The sequence below is a fragment of the Parus major genome, chromosome 1, assembly GCF_001522545.3.
Source record: "Parus major isolate Abel chromosome 1, Parus_major1.1, whole genome shotgun sequence".
In the NCBI taxonomy this organism is placed as follows: domain Eukaryota; kingdom Metazoa; phylum Chordata; class Aves; order Passeriformes; family Paridae; genus Parus; species Parus major.
In genome coordinates this window covers 1,175,654-1,187,333 of record NC_031768.1, presented here as the reverse complement: position 1 = coordinate 1,187,333, position 11,680 = coordinate 1,175,654, and the positions used below count along the sequence as shown (strand labels likewise).

General features: G+C 42.8%; 1 protein-coding gene across 6 annotated transcripts in view; it reads right to left on the bottom strand.

Annotated features, from left to right (window-relative positions):
* Positions 1–11,680, bottom strand: part of RCAN1 (regulator of calcineurin 1) — a 36,053-nt gene that overhangs the window by 7,994 nt on the left and 16,379 nt on the right. For 2 of the 6 annotated variants that reach the window (XM_015638491.3, XM_015638509.3), the window contains exons 2-3: positions 2,648–2,708; positions 19–192 (exon numbers count right to left, since the gene is read on the bottom strand). In XM_015638491.3, coding sequence (XP_015493977.1) covers positions 19–192; positions 2,648–2,708 — 235 coding nt within the window. Of the gene's footprint in view, positions 1–18; positions 193–1,235; positions 1,320–2,647; positions 4,983–11,680 lie in introns of those variants that run through there. The other 4 variants (XM_033517702.1, XM_033517736.1, XM_015638516.3 and 1 more) reach the window with 4 other exon arrangements.

Genomic DNA, 11,680 nt, shown 5'->3' with positions numbered 1-11,680 from the left:
TTTTTTTTTTATTTTTACCTGAGCAAAATAGAGTTTGAGTTCTTTTCCAAGGAATTCTGTCTTGTCCAGCTGGATCCTGGCATCTGCTGCAGACAAAGGGTTGCTGAAGTTTATTCTCACTCTTTTGAAGCTTTTAAAATACTGAAAGGTGATGTCCCTGTCATAGGGTCGGAACAGGGATTCAAATTTAGCCTGGAGAGAAAAGAGGAGAGAAAAAAATCAGCATTAATCACTAATTAATTAATAATTATTAATATTTTATATATATTTAATAAGATTTATAATTTATATATTTCTATAATATATTATATATAATATTATATATTTACATTTATATTCACATTTCTATTTCTATTTATATATATTTATATTATATATTATATATTATATGTTCTATATTATATATTATATATTTTATATTTTATATTTTATATGTTTCTATTTATATATAAATAAGTATTTAATAATACTTAATTAATAATTAATAATAACCAAATTAAGAAATTAATTAGAAATAAAAAGTTATCAATAAGGGCAAAGTACCACTCTTGAATATTCATTATTGTAACAGCTTTGTTCATTTTCCTTTCTAGGATGAAGTTTTCTACCTTATCAAAGAGATTATTATCATTAATAAATGATATTATCACTTAGTGTGTTATTATCAGGGATAAATGCTGGATTTAGCAACAGTGAGATGTTGAAAAGAAATGTTTCTTAAAAAAGTCAATACCCAAAAAACTTGAAAAAAGTTTTTTTGAGCTTTTGCCCAAATATTCAAATTTCAAGCAAACTGACACAAGTTTTAACAGAGAAATAATGGGAAAAAATCCTGATTTTCAAGCTGAATGTGATTTTTTTCAGTGACTCAGCAGCCAGAATGAAGCCCATGAACATCTCCTGCCTTCCTGCTATTTTAAATTGAATTTATGGGAAGTGTTTTTACTCTCCCTGCAGGACTCCAAGCCACAAGAGGAGGCTCTGGAGCTGCCAGGCCCTTCCCAAGTGTTTTATTCCAACGGGGTCAGGATTCAGATTTGAGGAATTTCCAGATATTCTCCCTCCCCTAAAAGCTTTCTAGAAACTCAGGATAAAGCCATAATAAACATTACTTCAGTGAGGGCTTTTTACTGCAATATTTTGAATTAGGAGGGGGGAAAAAAAGCAGGGAAATTACCTAAGAAGGCAGAAATTAATTCAGAATTTTGTTTTCCTCCCTGAGAAGCTCCACTCACCGCAGCTGGGTATAAAATCATTGCATTTCAAAGAGATTTTAAAATCAGAGCTGTTCTGCTTCTCCAACTTCTTTAGAATGAGCTCTGAAACAGGAGCAGGATGAAAATACACCCAAAAATGGCATTTCCAAGTTCCCATTTCGTGTTTAAACCCAGAGAGATCTGTTACTTTTAAAAATGTATTTATTTATTATTGAATTTTAAATTAAAATGTGATTAGAGAGGTCAGAAATGTCACTTTGGCACTATGACACTAAAGAAAAAGATTAAATTGTTTTTGTCCTTAAGGTACCTTAGCAGTAACAATTCACTGAAACACGACTGAGATTTTAAATTATTTTATTTTTACATTATTTATTATTTATATTATTTTAGATTTACATTATTAAATAAGACACTTAAGGTACCTTAGCAGTAACAACTCACTAACAGGACTGATACTTTATATCATTTTATATTTACATTATTAAATATTTACACTATTTATTTAAGATACTTAAGGTACTTTAGCAGTAACAATTCACTGTAAAAGGACTGATATTTTATATTATTTTATATTTACATTATTAAATATTTACACTATTTATTTAAGATACTTATGGCATCTTAGCAGCAACAATTCATTGTAACAGGACTTACATATTATTTTATATTTATATTACTTATTATTTATATTATTTCAGATTTACATTATTAAATAAGATACTTAAGGTATCTTAGCAGTAACAACTCTAACACAACTGATATTTTATATTATTTTATATTTACATTATTTATTTTATATCTACATTATTAAATATTTACAATATTTAAGATACTTAAGGCATCTTAGCAGGAATAATTCACTGTAACAGGACTGATATTTTATATTATTTTATATTTACATTACTTATTTATATTATTTTATATTTACATTATTAAATATTTACACTATTTAAGATACTTAAGGTATCTTAGCACTTAACTCACTAACAGAACTGATTAACAATTCATTGTAACAGGACTGATATTTTATATTATTTTATATTTACATTATTTATTACTTATTTTCTATTGCAAATCAGCTGAATACAGACCCAAGGAGATTTCTTATCGTTTTACCAAGAAAAAAAAAAGAAAATCCCAGGAGAAGCAGCAAATGGATCACAAATTAGTGGATTTTGCTACCAAAACTAGAATTAAATATTTGCTGAAAATTCAGAATACACAACACAGCCAAAGCAGTCTGGAGGGAAAACTTTGAGATCATTTTCCCAACCACACAAATCTAAAACTGAATCATTCCCAGAGCTGGAATCATCCCCATCACATCAGGCTGCTGCAAGACTTTCAGGATAAATTGGAATTTCTTTCCAAGTGCAAATCCCGTTTGGAGCAGCAGGAAGTGGCAGGGATAAAGGCAGGAAACGTACCCTTGTTTCTGGCTGGGTGAAGATCTCCCCATCCGCCAGGCAGGCGATGAGCGAGCTGAAACTGTAATGGAAATTACGGAAATGCATTTCGGAGCTGGAACCCAGCAGAAATCCCAGGATTTTCAAGATCTCTGCCTGCTGCACGTAGAGTTTATAAAGCAAAACCAGCTCTTGGTGAAAAATAAAACTCCAAAGCTCTCAGAGCATCCCGAGTGTGACAGGGAATTCCTGCACGCTCCGAGGGAGTCGGGAACAAAATATAAGCGGGACTGGAAAGAGGTGACGTCAGCAATTAGTCAGCTTCCCTCTGCTAATTACCAGGAGCATGGAAAATCCAGCTGAGCTGAGCAGGGCAGCTGCTGTGGCCAGGATCTTGCAGCATAGTTTCCACTGGCAGTAATTCCATGCAGCTCCCACTCCGAGCTGGGATGGAAAATGTTCCTGCCTCGGCAGAACGCTCCGGGAATGGAGCGAAGGGAGCAGGAAAAGTGCCCAATTCCTGATTCCTTGGGGATGGAAAATAAATCCCACATGAAATGCTCACAGGTTGAAGTTTGAGATTGATTTGGGAAAATGATTCTCATCCCAGCACAAGGAGGATTTATTTGGAAGCTTCTTCAAAGAGATTCCGTGGGTTAATTACCGTTCTCGTCTTATTAAAAACTCTTTCCCAGCCTCATAAAGCCAGGAGGGTTTTGTTGGGGGCTGCTTGAGGAATTTCCAGATCTTTTCTCTCCCTAAAAACTTCTTAGAAACTCATAAATAATCCTAGAGGAACTCATAATAAAAAATCCTAGATAAAGCCACAATAATCATTACTTCAGTGAGGGTTTTTTACTCCAATATTTTGAATTAGGAAGGGGAATTTTTGCTTCTTTTTTCCTACCAGGGGCTTGTTCAGCAATCTATACCAGAACCTGAGACACAGCAGCAGGGAGCAAGGTGTGGAACCCAAATTCCTGACATTTTCTGGGACACCTGTATCCCAGTTTCAAAGCATTTCCCAAAAAAAGCAGCACAGAACACAGGTTTTTGTGGATCATTTTTGGGAGCTTTTTTGTTTCGTGTGTTTTTTTGGTTTTTTTTTAATCAAGAACCATTAAAAAAACTCATCACCATTTCAAGTAATTAATGAAGTTTATAAACTGAAGATTTCACAAGCTATTTGGAACTCTCTATGCCCCAAAATGATAATGCAGCCAAAATCTTGAGTGCCTTTAGTTCACTCTGTTTTAACACAGGGTTATGACAGAAGCACCAAGTTTTAAGGAAGACCTGCAAAAAGTGCACAGTCCCAAGTTTAAAACCTGATTTCACCAATATTTAACTTTTCACATAAAGTTTATTCAAAAGTTTATAAAATTTTTTAAAAGTAAATTGATTTTTAGAAGACTATTCTCCATTTTTCGGGGGTCTACTTGCTAAATTTAAAGTCAAATTCTCTGCTGTTCTTAGGTTAAAAGTTACCACAGCATGAAAAGAATAAAATACAATTTCTTAAAACCTTTTCTTGGAAGTCCTCACTTAAAAATCCCAGGACCACTGGAGTTGGAAAAGCATTTCAAGGCTATCAAATCCAACCTGTGACTGATTCATCACCCCCCTGTCCCCAGCCCAGAGCACTGAGTGCCACATCCAGACATTCCTTGGACACCTCCAGGGATGGGGAATCCATCCTGCCAAGGCTCCTTTCTGGGAAAAACGGGATAAATTCCATCAGGGAGGATGGGATGAGAGCTCTGCACTGGGCAGACACAGAAATTCAGGATTCACAATCAGCCCTGACATCTCTGAGCCCAGAAAACCACGCCGAGCACATCCTAAATCCTATCCCTGACCTGGAATCTGCTGTCAGGTATCCTCAAGATATTTGGGATGTGGAAGGAGCAGGCAATGACTCCATAAAGCAGAGGTTGGGATGCTCACCTGGAAGGAATGGCCATGAATCACCTGAGCACAAAACAGGCTGCACAACGCTGCAGCTCTGAGAGAGAGCAGAGCAGAGCAGGTTCCTGCCCCAAGCTGGGTCACTGCAGCACCTCTGGGGGACACTGCTGGCCCTGGAGCCCAGGAAAAGTAAAACAGTAAAAATCTCTCTGATCACCCTGCTACAATTTAGTGAGAGCCAGGGAAAATGACTTCAGGAGCCACCCTTCAAAATTTGTCATCTAATCCAGTCTGGCTACAAACAAACCAAGTGGGTCTGAGAATTTTTCCACAGTGTTTTCCAGATTTAAAAGAAACATTTAAGTCCTACTGATAAGACACAATGTTTTTAACTTGCCTTTTTAAAACTCTGAAAAAATCACTCCTGGAATGTTCCATTTTGCCACAATCATCGTGATTTTTTGACATGGTTGGGTGAGAAATTATGGAATTACAAAAAGGTTTGGGTGGGGAGGGATTTTAAGGATTATCTCATTTCCAGCCCAGCCATGGCAGGGACAGCTCCCTCTGTCCCAGGAGCTCCCAATGTCCAGCCTGGCCTTGGGCACTGCCAGGGATCCAGGGGCAGCCCCAGCTGCTCTGGCAATTCCATCCCAGCCCCTGCCCACCCTGCCAGGGAACAATCCCTGCCCAAGATCCCACCCAAAGCTCCTCCTCCAGCTCAGCTCAGGTCTCTCAGTGTATTAAATAAACCACTTTGAGTTATTAATATCAAACTCAAGCATTTTGTCAAAAGAAAAGCCCCAGTTCCCAGTGCCCCTGGAGCAGGTAAAGAAGAGGTTGTTTAAGGCAGGGTTTGGTGTGGAGAGCCCTGAGCTGATGTGGAAACCACAAGACAAAGTTACAACAGCCCCATTGCCAAACCCAGAGTGTTGCAATGTTCCCTCCACGGGCTCAGCTCCTGGAAGGTTTGGTACCCCTGTGCAAAGACCTTGGCTGGGACAGGAACATTGCAGCACCTCAGGAGTCCTGGATTTCATGTTCTGATATTATCAGAGGGCACCTTTTCTGCTCCCTTATCTCCCTTTGGAGAGTTTGCTGCCCTCTCTTTGAGCCTCCCTGGTGAGCTACAGCCAGAACAAGGGCAAAAATCACCTGCACAGGAGCTGCTGGAGAGAGCCCAGAGGAGGCTCCAGGATGAGCAGAGGGATGGAGCAGCTCTGCTGGCAGGAAAGGCTGGCCCAGCTGCCATTGTTCAGCCTGGCCAGGAGAAGCTTTGGGCTGAGCTCAGGGTGGCCTTGCAGGGCCTGAAGGAGCCCCAGGAAAGCTGGAGAGAGACAATTGCCAAGGGCTGCAGGGCCAGGAGCCAGGGAATGGCTGCCAGGGGCAGAGGGCAGGGCTGGATCTTGGCATCTTGGGCAGGGATTGTTCCCTGGCAGGGTGGGCAGGGGCTGGGATGGAATTGCCAGAGCAGCTGGGGCTGCCCCTGGATCCCTGGCAGTGCCCAAGGCCAGGCTGGACATTGGGAGCTCCTGGGACAGTGGGAGGTGGCCCTGCCATGGCAGGGCTGGGATGAGATGATCCTTAAAATCCCTCCCAACCCAAACCATTCCATGGTTCCATGGTGCTGCTGCTCTTTGGGAATGAAAGCAAAGGTGTCACAGCAGTGGGACAGGACAGCAAGGTCAGCTCTACTTTCTCAGCTTTCACCTTTCCCTTGAAAGCTGCAGATTCCTGGGCTCACATTCTGGAAACTGAGTTCTAAAATTGCAGACAAGGTGCTCCCAAACACCAAGATCACCTGAAAGATCCTCCAGCACTTCCCAAGGACAGAAATGTGACAAAGATCATTTTTTGAACATTTTTGGGGGCTGGAAGGACAATCAGAGAGTCCAATAAATATATGGAATAGTGTGAACACAGAATGATGGAATGCCATAATGAGCCCCACAATTTCATCTCCATGTGCAGTGGAACAGGACAGACACAGGAGAGAAGAAGTGAGACCACAGAAGCAGAAATAGGGCAAGTCACCAGAAATACCAATAACAACAACAACAAAGTGAACAATCAGAGAAATAAAATGAGTGTGAAGTTAAATATGTTGGGAATTCTTTAAATCAATAAAATTACCCCATAAATCAGAACAATCCAGTCCATTCTCCCTCCTCCCTGGCAGGTTTTACAGCTGCCCTTGGAGGTGCTCTTTGTGTAATCCCTGTACTCCCACTCCAGACCTGCTGCTCTTTTCCTATCAACACACAGCTTCTATTCCTGTCTCCATGTTAATTATCCTGCCTCACCCCACGACAGGGATAAACATCTTGGAGTTATCTACAATGAAAATCACACAGGGTTCATTGTGCTGGGGGTTGCCAAAGGACAGGGAGGAGCAGCCAGAAAGGCATGAACAGGTTCCAGAGTTATCTGTGCATATTTGGGGTCAGGAAGCTCTGTGGGCACTGGCACAAACCTGGAGCAGATATTGGGAAGAAATTCCTCCCTGTGAGGGTGGGAAGGCCCTGGCACAAGGTGCCCAGAGAAGCTGTGCCCCATCCCAAATTATTCCATGATTCTGAGCTGCCTGCTCACCCAGAGCCAGCAGTGAGGGCACTGAGTTAAAGCCATTTGCCTCCAAAGCCCTGCACAAGCCTTACTCTCATTTTAGTGGCCAAAAACAAACCCTTGCTCCCCACAAAAAAAAATTTAAAAAAATTTAAAAAATAACCCCAAAACAAAAATTATAAATTCCCAGACTGGTTTGGGTTGGAAGGGATATTAAAGCTCATCCAGTGCCCCCCTGCCATAGCAGGGACACCTCCCACTGTCCCAGCAGCTCCCAGTGTCCAGCCTGGCCTTGGGCACTGCCAGGGATCCAGGGGCAGCCCCAGCTGCTCTGGGCACCCTGTGCCAGGGCCTCATTCTCCTCTGAGTAAATTTCTTCCTAAAATTTCTTTAACATTAATACTGGGTGATAATTCTGCCTCCCTTCTCCTCCCTGTGTTTGTGACCTGGGTGTGCTTGGCATGGGAAGAATTTATAGGGCTAAGTTAGAGGAATGAGTGGGTGTGCCAGGCTCCCAGTGCTCAGACTAGAGGATTCTGGGGAGAAAAGTGTTGCAAAGTAGGATTGGTCTGCCAGGGAATTTTACTTCATGAGAAATCCTGTCAGATTTACAAAAAGCAACCGTGCCCAGGTTTCCTTTCAGAGAAAGGAAAACCTCATGTTCACCTTTCCCAGAGAAGCTGTGACTGCCCCTGGATCCCTGGAAGTGTCCCAAGAGCAGTCTGGGATAGTGGAGGTACCTCTGGATCCCTGGAAGTGTCCCAAGAGCAGTCTGGGATAGTGGAAGGTGCCCCTGGATCCCTGGAAGTGTCCCAAGAGCAGTCTGGGATAGTGGAGGTACCTCTGGATCCCTGGAAGTGTCCCAAGGACAGTCTGGGATAGTGGAAGGTGCCTCTGGATCCCTGGAAGTGTCCCAAGGACAGCCTGGGATAGTGGAAGGTGCCCCTGGTTCCCTGGAAGTGTCCCAAGGACAGCCTGGGATAGTGGAAGGTGCCCCTGGTTCCCTGGAAGTGTCCCAAGGACAGCCTGGGATAGTGGAAGCTGCCCCTGCCCATGGCAGGAGGGTGAAACTAAATCATCTTTAAGGTCTCTTCCAAATTGAACCATCCTGGAATTGTGTGAAAAGTTCTGCTTTGTGGTTATAAAAAGCTGTGTTTTAAAGTTACATTTTCCAGGTTATATTTTCTGCATTCCTCAAAAAGATGTAAGAGAAATAAATACATTCCTCCAGCAGGGAAATCATCTGCACAAAGCAATTTGTTAACGAGAACAGATCTGTGGGATGACAGAATGAACTGCACAAGGATTATGTGCAGACTTATTTACAGTAAAGAAATCAGAGCACAGCAACACAAACTGGTTTTTCCAAATGACACCATGCCCTGGATGGAGCCAAGGAATGCCCACAGGGTGACTCCATGGAAAAGGGGCAGGAGCTGGGTGGGGCAGCAGCAAACACAAGTTCTCAGTGCTTCACAACCCTGCAGGTATTTCACCCCCCCAGTGCCCAGACAGACAAACAGAGCCTAATTAACCATCCTGGAATTGTGTGAAAAGTTCTGCTTTGTGGTTATAAAAAGCTGTGTTTTAAAGTTACATTTTCCACATTGTATTTTCTGCATTCCTCAGAAAGATGTGAGTGAAATAAATTGAAGGATCTGGTTCCATGGAAAAGGGAATGGGGCACAAAGAGCTGCCTGGGCCTCTCAAAAGAGGATTCCATAGTTCTAGAAGCCCACTATTGGGAAATTCTGAGATATTTTCAGACATAAAGACTGTTAGAAATATTTATCAGAGCATTCATTCAGCACACTTTGCACTGCAATGCTCTGTATGGTAACACAGATATTTACTGTAAAGAATAAACTCAGCTGATAATAAAAATTGAAGACCTCATGTCTGGGCTGCAGTGTCAGCTCTGGTTTGGATTTCCAGCTATTCCAGAAGAATCTTTTCCTGTTCCAAACAGAAGCAGAGGAATGAGTGCTCATTTTCTAAGATGTCAGGGAAACCTAAGACACAAGATTCAAATACAAACTCAAGACTCAAACACTTTTCTACACCTGAAGTTACAGAGGGATAAATGTCAGTGAGTTGGTTAAGAAAAAACCTCTGCCTATTTCTACTGGCTTTATTTCTGGTTAAACTCATTAACTGCTTTATTCTAATTCCAAAATTATCTACAGGTAATGTATTTATAGTAGAAAAAGCACATTATGAAACACCTTTTGCAGTAATTGGGTTGGGAGATTAAAAAAGGGAAGGAGAAAGTTGTTGCAAAGTCAATCCAAGAAACACATCCCTCAGCACAGAGAGAGAATTTGGGTTCAGATCATCAAAACAACCTTCAAAAAGGTGTTTTTTAGAAGTCTATGAAAATTCCTGAGGAGGACTGTCCAGCAAGATTATAATTAATCCATGGTATCTTGGGGTGAGAGAAAATAAACAGACAAAAACAACAAAAAAAGGCAAAGATGACAATAGAACCCAACAAAAGTGAACAAGATCATTCCCATGGGCAGCTGCAGTGTTGATTTTTATTTCTATTTATGGCAGAAAGGAGGAAAGAAGGTGACAGGGACAGGAGTGTCCAGCTCACCACAGAAATTATGCACAGGCCACCCTAGGAAAAGCCAACTCTGGAAAGGGAAGGGCAGGAAATCCTCAAACAACTCCTCTCCAGCTTGCTGAAGAGCTTCTCTAAATATAGCTGTCTATATAAATCCTTCCCTCAGAGGGGAGGTTAAAAAAGGGGGAAGCGGTGGAAATTCCCCAAAGATCACCTACCTCTATTTGTTAGGAACTAAAAAAGGACAAGGACTTTGAAAGCAAAATGGGTAAATAGGGCATTTTTCATGCTGGAGAAAATCTATTTACAGCAGAATTGAAGGAAGTTATTTGTTAAAAATGCTCTTGCAGCCCCCAAGACAAAAAAGAGCTTTCTCCCAAGCCCTGGGTAACAATGAAATAAAGGAAGCATAAGAGAACCAGGAAAATCAGCTCCACTCTGACCTTTTCAAGGTTATTTATTTGAATTAATAGCTCAAAGGGGAAAAAAAAAATCAATCTAAAAAGTAATTAAGAGATCTGTGGAGCTGCAAAATGAAATAATCCAAGACAGAAAGAAGGGACATGTTCAAACACATCACTGCTGAAGCAAAAAGGGGATTTGGACCATGATTTCTTGAGTGAGGGAGCACCTTCTGCATGAGGATCTGGCTGTTTTATGAAGAGGGAACAGCTGTAAGGTTATAAATAAGTGAGAGTGAGCAGAGGGAGAGGTGCAGGGAATAGGACACAAGCTCCCAGTCGAATTCCTGGATTCTTGGAGCGTGTCCTGCGTGCTCTGACACTGAGCACAGCTGGAGCCCTGCACATCACCAGGAATGCAGGGACAGGGAGGGCTCCCAGTGCCACCTTTGGGGACTGAACAGGGACCACATTTTGGAGAAATGTAACCCAGATCTGCTGAAATGGTGCCAGAGCCACAAGGAGAACAACCCTGAGCAAACACAAAGGGATGGGGAATGGAAGCTCCCACACAAACACAGCCAGGCTGTGACAGCTCACCAGAGAGGATGGGGGTGAAAGGTTTAGGAACAAAGCTTAGGGAATAACAGAATCCCAGGATCCCGAGGCTGGAAAAGCCCTCCCAGCCCAGGGAGTCCCAGCTGTGCCCCATCCCCACCTTGTCCCCAGCGCAGAGCCCTGAGTGCCACGTCCAGCCCTTCCTTGGGCACCTCCAGGGATGGGCACTGCAAAGCTCCCTGGGCAGCCCCTGCCAAGGCCTGAGCTCCCTTTCCATGGGCAAATTCCTGCTGCTGCCCACCCTGAGCCTCCCCTGGCCCAGCCTGAGGCCTGAGCTCTCCTCCTGTCCCTGTTCCCTGGCAGCAGAGCCCGACCCCCCCGGCTGTCCCCTCCTGCCAGGGACTTGTGCAGAGCCAGGAGGTTCCCCCTAAAAAAATTCCCTAATTCTCCTTCACGGGAAAAAGGGAAAGTTCCCCACAAACAATCCAGCAGTGCCACAATCCAGCCACACAGCTGGATTTACTCAAACCCCATCCAGTCAAAGCCAGGGTGGGCAGAGCTCTCCTTGATCCCATAGGAAACACATCCTTTCCCAATTCTTGCCTTCCAACAACATAAATGAGATAGAGAACACTGAACCCAAACATGGTTCATTATTTAAAACAACCCAGTGCCAATAAGCTGAGCTCAGTTTTGCTCTCATGTGTAAGAGCAGTGATGAAGACAGAACGCATTTTACAGGAGAGGATTTTTAGAAGTTAAATTCTGAGCTGGCTGTGTAAGGCTGGGATCCAGATTCAGATTCCAGGGCCTGAAGAGGCTACAAGGAAGCTGGAGAGAGACTTTTCCCAAGGAATGGAGGGACAAGACCCAAGGAAATGTCTTCCCACTGCCAGAGAGCATGGATAGATAGGATTTTGGGCAGGGATTGTTCCCTGGCAGGGTGGGCAGGGGCTGGGATGGAATTGCCAGAGCAGCTGGGGCTGCCCCTGGATCCCTGGCAGTGCCCAAGGCCAGGCTGGACATTGGGAGCTCCTGGGACAGTGGGAGGTG